The 12199-nt window shown below is 42.2% G+C and overlaps 1 protein-coding gene across 1 annotated transcript in view; it reads right to left on the bottom strand.

The window, feature by feature from the left end:
* Nucleotides 1-12199, bottom strand: part of grin2da (glutamate receptor, ionotropic, N-methyl D-aspartate 2D, a) — a gene marked incomplete at both ends in the record, with an annotated part of 249084 nt that overhangs the window by 23505 nt on the left and 213380 nt on the right. The window contains 2 exons of the mRNA XM_080442541.1: nt 4830-4947; nt 8211-8280. Of these exons, the coding sequence (XP_080298667.1) occupies nt 4830-4947; nt 8211-8280 (188 nt within the window). The remainder of the gene's footprint in view (nt 1-4829; nt 4948-8210; nt 8281-12199) is intronic.

The following is a 12199-nucleotide window of genomic DNA, read 5'->3' as shown; positions in this document are numbered from 1 at the left end:
GAGGAGAGGAGAGGAGAGGAGAGGAGAGGAGAGGAGAGGAGAGGAGAGGAGAGAGGGGAGGGGGTGAGGAGGGGAGGGGAGGGGAGGATAGGAGAGGGGGGAGAGAGGAGAGGGGTTAGGAGAACATCTAGATGTGAGGGCGCCCAAACCTCTAGTCACAGTTATTTAACCCATTCAATCCAGGAACGCATCTGTGTCATTTTTAGATGTCTTTGGCCATTCAAAAATAGCAGACATACAAGCTCATAGCGCGGCATGAGCTTGTAGATCTGCTATTTTTTTTTTTTATCGTGGACAATTTGTGCAAATCTTTGAATATATATATATATATATGCTTCTGGAGGTCCCTGGAACAGCATATTTTGAGATGCGGGTCCGTGGCCAAATACATACAGTATAATTTTGTGGGTCCTTGACATGGAAAAGTTGGAACAACATACTGTTAGGATTTAGAAAATATTTTTAGATATGTATTTGGCCCCCATCGCAAAATATTTTGTTCCAGAGACCCCCAGAAGCAAAGATTTGAGTTACTAATGTTCGCTTTAAAAAAAATATATATAGATTTGCACACATTTTCAAGATTTTTCAAAAATAGCAGATCTACAAGCTCATCAGCTATGAGCTTTTGATCTGCTATTTTTGCATAGCCAAAGAAATGTAAAATGACACAGATGCGTAGGAGAGGCCAAGTTCAGGTCTGTGCTGTTGTGAAAGAGAACCCTGTGTACATATTGGCATCTGTTGTAAGTCCTTGAGCAGGACTTAACTTATTGTCCTCGTTTTAATTTAAAATGTGTGCTCCCGGTGTGCGTAATGCCCTCGCCTGTGCCTTCCTGGCAGGTTTTCTGTTTATTGAGAAATCTCAAGATCTCTCTAATTGATTCTTAGGGTGCAGTCACACAAACTTTAATTCTGCCTATGCGGGCGGATTCTGACAATGCTTTTCAATGGGAACGGAGCGGTTTGTTGCCATTCGTGGATTTCCGGAAAAGAAACGCTCCGTTCCCATCGAAAAGCATCGTCAGAATCCGCACCCTTTAAGCCAGTGGCGGAGCATCCGGGGAGGCCAGGGAGGCGGCCGCCTCCGGGCCCGCGACCCAGGAGGGTCCCGGGCCGTCAGATAATAAATCGGTAAAATCAGGCAAAAATAAGAATTAAACAACATAACCCTAACCTAACCCTACCCTAACCCTAAAACCGAAATAAAGTGACAAAAAGCCCCCCAAAAAGTGACAGAATCCGCCGAAAACCCGCAAAATTGTGTGGGGTGCGCAGGGGGGGCCTGATCACTGACACTGTGCTGTGCCTCCCGGCCCGGCTTTGAGTTGTTCCGCCACTGCTTTAAGCCCTATTCCCACGGGAATAGTATTACCTGGGGGGACCTCAGCTAATTTAGAAATTACCACCCCCCATGTCTATGTTTTTTGTGGCATTCAAATAAGCGTAGTCTGTATTTTACTGAAATGTCCTCATCCCTCACGGATAGCAAGATCCTGTAGCAAGATCGGCCTCCTGAATTTGCACAACATATGTTGTCAAAACTTTCATTTAAAATGTTCAATGCAGGAAGAGGCAGAAAAAAGGCACATAGAAAACTAAAAGAAAACACGATAAAATAAAATAAATACGTTTAATTATTGACATGCCGATTAACACAGGACTATAGGATTATCAGATGACCTCTGTGTTTACCAATATGGTAGGTAATTTGCCCTGAATATAAAATGTTACCAAACATCAGCTGTATGTTTGTTGTGCTACAAGAAAGCGGAGAGTCTTGTTCCTACTAACATACAGCAAGGTACAGCATCTCACTAAATTCTGGTTTTGAGATTTAAAAAAAAAGAGTCAAGTGAACAAAACTCTCTTTGCATGCTGGTCCCTAATCTCCCTATAAACTCAAGTGATATTTCTCACTTCAATTGGATAACAACATTTACACATTATGAAAAATAAAATGTACTCCTTTGTTTTGGCTGATAAAAGAACAAAAAAACAAAGCAGACAGAAATTGTTTCTTCACCAAATAAGCAGACTTTGACAGCGTGTGACAATTGCTTTCATGCTACTATGTTCTGTGGTTCAATTAAAACGTACACTTGAATTCTGCCAACCTGCCAAAACTGTCACCTATTCAGCGCCTAACTTCAAATCCCAGCACAGAGCAGAAATAAACTTAGTTGTGCCCCTTTCCTTTCCTTTCCTTTCCAGTTCCATTGATTATAGCCGACTACACAAAGTCAATATAACCACAGCTAGAGAAAAGGAAGAAGAACAAAAAGTAAGATCTTTCAAAACAAACATGAATGCAGACAACTTCTGTCGCAATGCTGTTTCACCATGTCCTCAGAAAACCGTGCTGTTACTTTTTAGTTTTTGTTAGAAGCCTGCTTCTGTAAATATGATATATTATATTATATATAGGCCTATATAGCGTGTGTGTGTGTGTGTGTGTGTGTGAGAGAGAGAGAGAGAGAGAGAGAGAGAGAGAGAGAGAGAGAGAGAGAGAGAGAGAGAGAGGAGAGAGAGAGAGAGAGAGAGAGAGAGAGAGAGAGAGAGAGAGATGTGTAGACGCTGTGTTGGAAATCACTTAGATTTTTCCGAACTGGCCTGTATTTAAAGGTAGGGTAACTATCTTTTTTATTAAAACAAAAAGGTTTTTTGTTAAAAGGTTAAAGCACTATATTCTGATAGTAATCATTGCTATAGAGTGTTTGTTCAGTAACAGGAGTCTTCCTGTCTCTCCAGCTGTTTAATAAACAGACAATTCATTTTCAGGTAGGTGACACCATTTCAGCCAATCAGGAGAGAGTACCCATTTATCAGCTTCATTTTGATAGTGTTTCAGTTCCAACTTTGTCTGCTCATTTCTTTTGAGTCATTACTTCCAGGTTCACTTGTTTAATCTGTATCCTCCTGTCTGATGTTCTCTATCCTTATTGGATCAAATTGGAATCCTGAGCCGAAAATGAATTCTCTGTTTAATAAAGAGCTGGAGAGACATGGAGACTCCTGTTACTGAACAAACACTCTAGTCTATATCAGAATATAGAGCTATTTAACACTTATTTTAACCAAAGAAAATGACTTACCCTACCCTTAATTTGGAGTGAAATAGTGCAAACAGACTTTGCTGGGAGTTGAGAGCCGGTCCGGCTCCATCATTCCGGGGATTCCACCGTCTCCAGCAGCACTCAGGGCTCGCTTCTCTTAAGCTCGCTAATTGCCTAGCAGCTAGAGCGTCCCAGAGCCGCCAAATTAAGCTGACAATTAATGAATTTCTCCATAGCCTAGCCGGTGAAATCAGCCTGGAGGAGGAAGAGAAGTGCCGCGTCGCTTCAGCAAAGCGCGTCTTGATTGCTCCTACAAGTTACTTTACAAAACGGAACTCGTGTAAAATAAGTCTCTGCGGATTTGACCTCTGCCCCCCATGCTCTCTCTGTCTTCTGGTTCGTTTTAACCCATTCAATCCGGGAACGGGATCTGTGGCATTTTAGATTTGAGCTATAACCATTATTTCATACTTTGGCAATTTATTTATTTTTAATCGTGAAAATGTGTGCAAATCTTTGAATATATATATTTTTAAAGCGAATATTTGTAACTCAAATCTTTGCTTCTGGAGGTCCCTGGAACAAAATATTTTACAAATGTTCGCTTTAAAAAGATATAGATTTATCCACCTGAGCCAAGATTTGCACACATTTTCAAGATTTTGGAAAAAATAGCAGATCTACAAGCTCATAGCGCTGGACCGAGTGCCGCGCTTGTATATCTGCTATTTTTTAACAACCAAAGAAACCTAAAATGACAGAGATGCGTTCCCGGATTGAATGGGTTAAACTAAAGGGCAAGAGAAGAACAAGGGATTCATTTATCTTAACTGTCATTTTACTTCTCCTCTCTCTTCTGACCTCTCGGCTCCGTCTCTGTCTCTCCCCCTTTTTCTGTCCTTGTCCTCTCTCTCTCTCTCTCTCTCTCTCTCTCTCTCTCTCTCTCTCTCTCTCTCTCTCTCTCTCTCTCTCCCCACCCTTCCTACACTCATATCATCCATAGCTGAGTGGGTATAGAGAGGCCGTCTGGGAATCGGAAAGTCATCGGTTGGAACCCCCCGGCTCACCCATGGCTACGTGTCAAAGTGTCCCTGAGCAAGACATCTAGCCCCCCTAACCGCTCCCCAAGGCGCCATAATGACATCCGTTGCTCCTAATTAGTTAGGGCGGTACTACTTTGCAGAGGACACATGCCAGGGATGTGCAAAAGTATTTGGTAAATACCCAAATGTATGCTACGTCACACAAGGGCGCCCGGCGACTGAAAACATCCGATCGGTAAGCATCCGCGACGCGACACGTTGTGAGCTTATAGAGCGGATATTTTCAGTATAAAAGGGGACACACTTAAAGGGATAGTTCACCCAAAAAATTACTTGTTTTCTATCAATTACATACACACCCCATGAAGCCTTGAATTCGTGGATATGTTTTTGTTTTTTTCGCATTCCTAAGCCAATCATTTCCGGCAGGTCATCAAATTATAAGCTTAGGAATGCGACAAAAACGAAAACATCTCCATAAATTCAAGTCTCCATGGGGTGAGTAATCGATAGAAAAAAAAGTCATTTTGGGGGTGAACTATCTCTTTAAGGGGACACACATTTTTTTTTCTTCTCCTCCCACCTCCCCTGTCTTCGCCCTCCCCTTTAACGTTCCCTCCTCTGTCTGTTTTGTCTTCCCCAATGACTATCCTTGTTTGTGTGCTTTCCTCCACCCTCTCTTCCCCACTCCTTCTACTTCCATAATGTGTTCCATTCTCGGGCCTCTCACCGTCTCCCACCAGCTGTAGCAGGGCGAGGTCCAGGGGTCTCTTCCAGCGGGAGTTCTTGTGCAGGGCGATGCCGTAGCCCGTGGTGGCGAACACCTTGCCCGAACCGATGGTCATCACCTGGCACAGGGTTGGAGGAGACGGAGAGAGTGGTGGTGTAGAGGGATAAGGGGGAGGGGGGGGGGGGGGTGCGAGGGCAGAGAGGGGGAGAATCAGAATCAGAATAAACTTTATTGTCACATCACACCATTAACTTCTTTTGTTTTGTGTGTGTGAGCTCTCAACTCATTGACTGCCGGAGTAAATAAATCAGCCCTTGCCAGCGTTTTTGAGCGTTTTTACAAACCTTTCAAGAACCACAGAATATTTCGCTCCAGGACGATCGACACACAGAGTGTCGCAAAAGACGGAGGAGTGTCTCTGCTTCCATCGGGGGGGGAAAAAAGCGTGTCACCGCGACCCTCTTTAGTTATTGGCTGTTGAACATAGCTTGTTCTCGCCAAAAACGCAGAAAAAAACAAGAAAGCAGAGAAAAACGATCTTTAACAATAGATCGGACAGGGCTGGGTTTGTTGCGATCACGTTATTTCCGGGTTTACTCTTCTCCAGAAGTCATATAGGATCACTCATAGGTCGGCGAAGAGCGCCCTCTAGCGTAAACACTGAAAACACCATCATACGTCATAATACGTCAATGGCGGTGTGTGATTGGATTGACATGCGTCAAAATACGTCATTGGCAGTGAATGTGGAAGGCACAGAGAGAAAGTGAGAGCGGGGGTGGGGGGGGGGGAGTGGAAGAGGGCTGGGAGACAAAGACAAATGTGACTGCAGTTTAACTGCTAACACTCTTCTGGTTTGTTCACAAAAAAAAAAACACGCTCAACTCCCAATATTGATGCTCCCTTCATAAACTACACAGGCGCTGCACAGCAGCAAAATAACCAGTAGAGAAATGAATATGGACAAGCACCCACCAGTAATAATAACTGTGGTACAGGCAAATTCATAATTCATTCATGAAACATTACTCTCCTAAGGACAATGAAACAAATGAGCACTGTCCATAATTTTAATACTTTCTACCAGGGGGTTCTTATCAAATATCAACTCATAAATAAAGCAACAGGGCCCAGGAAGAAAAAAAAAGATAATTTAAGCTCCGTCATGCTGAGAGACGAAATGAATGCGTCCGATTGTGTCATTGATTAAATGTTGAACTTGGAAGAACGCACATTTTACATGTTTTACAATACAGTGGAAACAACAAGAGTTTGGAACATTTGAATGCGATGATGTGTGCGCGCTGTGCTGTGCTGTATTCCACACATTCCTGTATGTATGTATGTATGTATGTATGTATGTATGTATGTATGTATGTATGTATGTATGTATGTATGTATGTATGTATGTATGTATGTATGTATGGTATTGCATTGCTAAGGACTAAAGGAAGCGCAGTATCGAGTCTGAAGTCGATTGGATGAGCAGTTCTCTAAAACAGCACACAGGTACAGGGCCCTGCACTATAGAAGAGACAGAACAGAGGTAGAAAAGGGGTGTGTGCATGCATGTCTGTGTGGACATCAAAGCCGATAAGCATTCAACTCCCAGGGTGGCCCTCATTCTACTGATAATATTAATTTGGCTGAAGTCACATTCGGATTCCGTAGTGGAGATGACAAGTGTGTTGACTGCAGTGTTGAAATTGTCGACTAAAACTATGATGAAAAAGGCTTCTACCTTTTTTCACTGACAAAAACGAAATAAAAACGAAATAAAAACTAAGCTATGATGACTAAAACTAAGACTAAATATATTGACTATTTTGTCGACGTCAACAAATAAAAACTAGACTAAAATGTTAGGGAGTGACAAGTGGAGAAGAGATCCAGTAGAACTAAGATACGTAATTTTATGTTTGGTTGCGCTCGGGTGTTGCGCTCTGAAAATAGCAGATCTACAAGCTTGTGTTGTGAGCTTGTAGATTGGCTATTTTCAGCATGCAACCAAGTGTAAAATCAGGCATTACGACGCCATCAAGGCCTGCTAAAACACATTTTAGGTGACTAAAACAACTGTATATTTAGTCGACTAAAATCTCATGATATTTAGTCGACTAAAACAAAAACCAAAACATTTCAGATGACTAGAATATGACTGACACTAAATGGAATTTTATTCAAAAGACTATGACTAAAACTAAATCAAAATTTGCTGTAAAAATCAACACTGGTTGACTGCATATTGCGGATGCTTTGGAGGCCATTTACATTTTCACCACCGGCTTTGACTCTGTCAATGTATTCCCTCCTGCCTCACTGCTACCGTAGGTCTCATGGCCATACAAACCTCTGTGAATAAAATCAGCCCAACCTGTTAAATTAAACTTCTCCCCCTGCTCCCCATCTTATTTTACTAGCAGACACTCTGTTCTGTGAACAAAGACGGGCCATTTGAAAGCTTATAGGGCTACAGCAGGAGCAATTAACCAAAGCTGCTGCAGTTTTTCAACCGTTAGAAGTACAGATTCTAGGTACATCCTTGTACAATGACAGACATCCATCCAATCAACATTAACATGAGAATATGCAAATGTATTTTTTACGAATACCCCTTGTTTCATAGCCTGGTAAACCCTCCCTCCGGAAATCTCATTTGTAATTTATTTCAGGAGTGAGTCTGGCATGATCGCCCATTCTGCAATTTTGGCTGTGGGCTGGAGTTGGGCGGGAGTAATACCGTTGACTGACAACCCCTTCAGCCAATCAGCTGTTTCCCACTTCAGCCAGTGCATTTTTACCACTTCCAGACTAATGTGACGCAACAGGACTTTTGAGACGGCCATGCCCAAAATAGTTTGCCTTATTCGGATACATGCGTGTCACTGCCCACCCCTGCTGGTTCTCTAAATTTTTATTTTTAAATAGGCTCTGTCATGATTAATTGACCACATATATGAAGTTAAACAACTAAATTCTATCCGAACGATATCTTATAAGTAAATTCCGTGCCTCAAAATAGAAGTTTGAGAGCTTTTTTAAGTAAAAAAACAGCGGAGAAAATAGCGCACAGAAAAGATGGCTGCCGTTCGTGTTTTGTCGGCTGCATTCAGGCTGCACTCGGTGCCATTCGGGCTCACTCGAACTCGCCACCTGATTGGCCAACTTTCGCTGTCAATCACAGAACGATGAGCGACGACGCTGATAGGCTCGTTTTTTTGGTAATGCGCTAGAAACGCCCATACAAGCCTTCAGGCCAGACTCATTCCTGAAATCAAATGGAAATGAGATTTTCCGGAGGGAGGGTTTACCAGGCTACTTGTTTCATGCAGTGCCAGATGTTCTCTTCAGAGACTTGTGGTGGTGGATATTGTACACTACCTTACACCCCTCATCCTTCCTCGCCATGTAGTTCAGAACCGCAGCATCATAGATGAAGGCATCCAGCTTACTACAGGAGAGGGGGAGAGGGGAGGGGGGCAAGAGGGAAAGAGAGAGAGGATAGTGGGGTTAAACATTGATCATTGTTAAAGGAGACCAGGGAGGAAGCGGGGAAGACGACGAGAACGAGGAAAAGGAGGAGAGAGGGATATATGGGAGAGAGAACGAATGAGTGAGTGAATGGAAAGGAGAGACTATGCATGAAGCAATCGGAAAGGGAAATGGCGAGAGAGGGAGAGAGAGAGAGAGAGAGATTGAGGGAGAGAGAGAAGACATTATTATAAAAAGCAATGCAGGGAGCTTTCTGCCAAGCTGCACTGGAGTTCCTGATTGGAGCGCTCATTGAGTCATCTAGAAGTGTCACAGCCCTGCCGTGCCTCTAAGCCTGACATAACAATCAGACGGGCGCCAGTGTCGAGGGGCCGGATATAGCAGATCCGTAAGCTCGAAACACGCCGTGGAGCGTTGTGAGAGCGATATGTGAAGATCCGCTATTTTTTTGCACGCAACTCCGCTACGGCCATGTGTAAATCAAGCACCACTCACCTTGTGTTTCCCTGTGTCTCCTGTGTCTCCTGTGTCTCCTGTTTCCCTGCGCACGTGTTTGTTTGCAGTGGTGTAAAGTAACTAAGTACATTTACTGTACTTTTACTTTCCTGAACTATTTCCACATACGTTAACCACTTATACTGTAGCCCTATTTTATACCTAAAATAGCCGATCTACAAGCTCACAACGCGTCGCATCACGACGCGTTGTGAACTTGTACTGTAGATCTGCTATTTTCAAAAAAAATTGTACTTTTAATTTTGGTACTTTAAGTACATTTTGATACCAATACTGTTGTACTTTTACTCACGTTTAATTCCGGACTTTTACTTGTAACAGAGTACTTCTACATGGCAGTATTGATGCTTTTACTTAAGTAAAACATTTAAGTACTTTTTCCACCACTGTTTGTTTGTTTGTTTGTTGGTTTGTTTGTGTGGAATGTGATCCTGGTTCATTCACCTTATACTGTACCTGCAGTGAGCACAAGTCTGATCAAGTCCTCAGCTCAAACAGTAAATCTACTCTACGGTCCTCCACCCATGCACTCATGGCGTGATTGCTGCTTCAACCTTGCTTCCAGACACTCTGCAGTAGTATTTTGTGAGCTATTTTTGTGTTATGGCTTTACTAGTACTTACCGTGTGTCTCCTTGTGCCCCAGGATGACAAACCCCCCGGTCACCCTGCTTGCTCACCTCATGTGCCTGTTCACCTCATGTGCCTGTTCACCTCATGTGCCTGTTCACCTCATGTGCCTGTTCACCTCATGTTTCTGTTCACCTCATGTGCCTGTTCACCTCATGTTTCTGTTCACCTCATGTGCCTGTTCACCTCATGTTTCTGTTCACCTCATGTGCCTCACGCTGGGCAAGACCTTACCGGTTGAGCGTCTAAACGGAAGTACCAGAACATGGCGGAAGTACCGACAAGGAAATGACGTTGACGCTTTACAAATCTATTTTCATTCTCCATGAATGAAACAAGTGTTGTGATTGGTCAAAAAAAAAAAAATCCGGGGGAAATACGTACGACGGAAGTCCCGCCCCTATAGACACTTTCTGCATTAGGTCGTGACCAGGCTTTTCTCTTCGCAGATGATTAAGGCTGGGAACAAGGCTACATTTTCACCAGTGGTGGAAAAAGTACTCAAATTCTTTACTTAAAGTAAAAGTACCAATACTGCAATATAGAAATACTCTGTTACAAGTAAAAGTCCAGAATAACACATTTACAAAGAACAAAAGTATTGGTAAATAGCAGATCTACAAGCTAACAACGAGTTGTGAGCTTGTAGATCTGCTATTTTCAAATAGCCTATTTATAAAATAGGGCTAAAGTGGTTAATGTATGTTTCATAATAGCATAATTTATATCTGAAAAGTAACTTGCAACTAAACTTTTCAAATAATTGTAGTGGAGAAAAAGTACAATATTTGCCTCTGAGATGTAGTGGAGTGCAAGTAAAAGTGTCGGAAATTGGAAATACTCAAGTAAAGTACAAATACCTCAAAAAAAGTAAATGCATTTAGTTACTTTCCACCACTGCTGTTCACCTCATGTGCCTGTTCACCTCACCTGCCACCGCCCAGGAGCTGATCCTCAACCCGCCACCCTCTGCTCTGTCATCGACCCTCCAGCTCAGCCATCGACCATTTGCCTCTCTATTCTCCACACTGCCTGCTCCTCTCATTCAGAATCCCTTTTATTGTCATTGTATGCAAGCATTCAACAGAACTATGGTACTCTGTTGGTGTCATTTCACTGCCACAACACACAGTTTGTGTTCCCCTTCATTCCTACAATAACCGCCTTTTTAAAATCTGATTCCATTCCACTCTTTGTGTCGGCATGGGTCCACTTTCCCTGATCGTAACAATAAGCACAAAACTCAACAGGCTTTCAACAAAACACAATTCCCTAGGCTTCAAGGTCAAGATGATCATTAATAATGAACTGCAGATCATAAACTAAGTGTTCTTCCAAGTTAGTCAAGACACTATGTTTCTTTTCCTGGCAGTTCTTATGAGTAAAGCATAAGAATGAGGTGCTACACTATTATTTAGAGTATTTATTCAAAATAACATGTCTGTGTCACTGCTGTTGTATGCTCCTAAATAAATGTACTTAGTTACTTTACACCACTGGTATACAGTGATACATTTTTCAGTCCCAGCACAAAACTACAGTATGGTTAAGTATTGTAGTGCAGGGAGCTGCAACATGAAAAATTAAGAGGGGAAGTCTAAATATTCGTTTTTCAAGCTCCCGAGCCACAAAAAGGAGCCAAATCCAACACCTCCAACACACTGTCAATTCCCTTCCTCTATTCACAAAGGGAGTGATGTCACTGTAGATATAATACGTTCTAATAAATAAAAAATGTGTGTGTGCGTGCATGAGTGAGCGTGAGCAGGCGAGAGCGCTAGCAGGATGAGACGGTGGTGAAGAGAGAGTGGTGAGAGAGAGAGAGAGAGAGTGAGAAGGAGAGGTGAGAGTGAGATGAGGATAGAAGAGGAGAGGGTGAAGGATGGGAGAGAAGAGATGAGATAATTTGAATGGTAATGATTGAGGGAGCAGGAGTGATGGAAGTGAGGAATGCAAAGAGGGAGGGATTGAAAGAATAGATCATTTGAATGGCATATCAATGGAGGGAGCTGTGTAAAAATCTGTGGTGTGCGCGACACACGGAAAGATGCGCAAGACCATCAAACCATGCCATTCTCATTGAAAAAGCATTGGCAGATTCCGCCCCATAGGTAAAATAAAAATGCGGTGTGACCGTGCCCTTACAAGTAAAAGTCCAGAATTCAAAATGTACATCAAAATATAAAGTGTGTAAAAAAAAAATGAAAATAGCCAATCTACAACATCTTGTAGATCGGCTATTTTCAAATGGCCGAAATGTATAGGGCTGAAGTGGGTAATGTATGTTTTGTAATAATCATCAGAATCTACAAAGTTTTCAAATAATTTTAGTGGAGTAAAAGTATAATATTTGCCTCTGAGATGTAGTGGAGCAGAAGTAAAAGTATTGAAAATGAGAAATACTCCAGTAAAGTAAAAGTACCTAAAACCTGTACTTAAGTACAGTACTTAAGTAAAATGTACTTACGTAGCTACTTTCCACCACTGGTAAAAAAATTTAAGAAGCAAAAGAGCCGTGGGTGAGAAAGGGGAGATATTTGCAGAGCAGGGAAGTAACGAGTTACAATTTATTCTTTTTGAATAAAATGTACTTGAAAGAGTAGCTTTAACACATTCCATGCCAGAGTTTAATCTCATAATGTACTCACCAGTGCCAGCGTTTTATTGTTGTTTTTTAGTTTTTTTCATGTCGCCACAGACCTCGCTAAATAAGTTAAAAGTGCGCGTTCATTT

This window comes from Gymnoscopelus braueri (assembly GCF_963280865.1).
Source record: "Gymnoscopelus braueri genome assembly, chromosome: 11".
Lineage (NCBI taxonomy): Eukaryota > Metazoa > Chordata > Actinopteri > Myctophiformes > Myctophidae > Gymnoscopelus > Gymnoscopelus braueri.
Note: the sequence above shows the minus strand (reverse complement) of the source record. Positions and strands in the feature narration are given on the sequence as shown.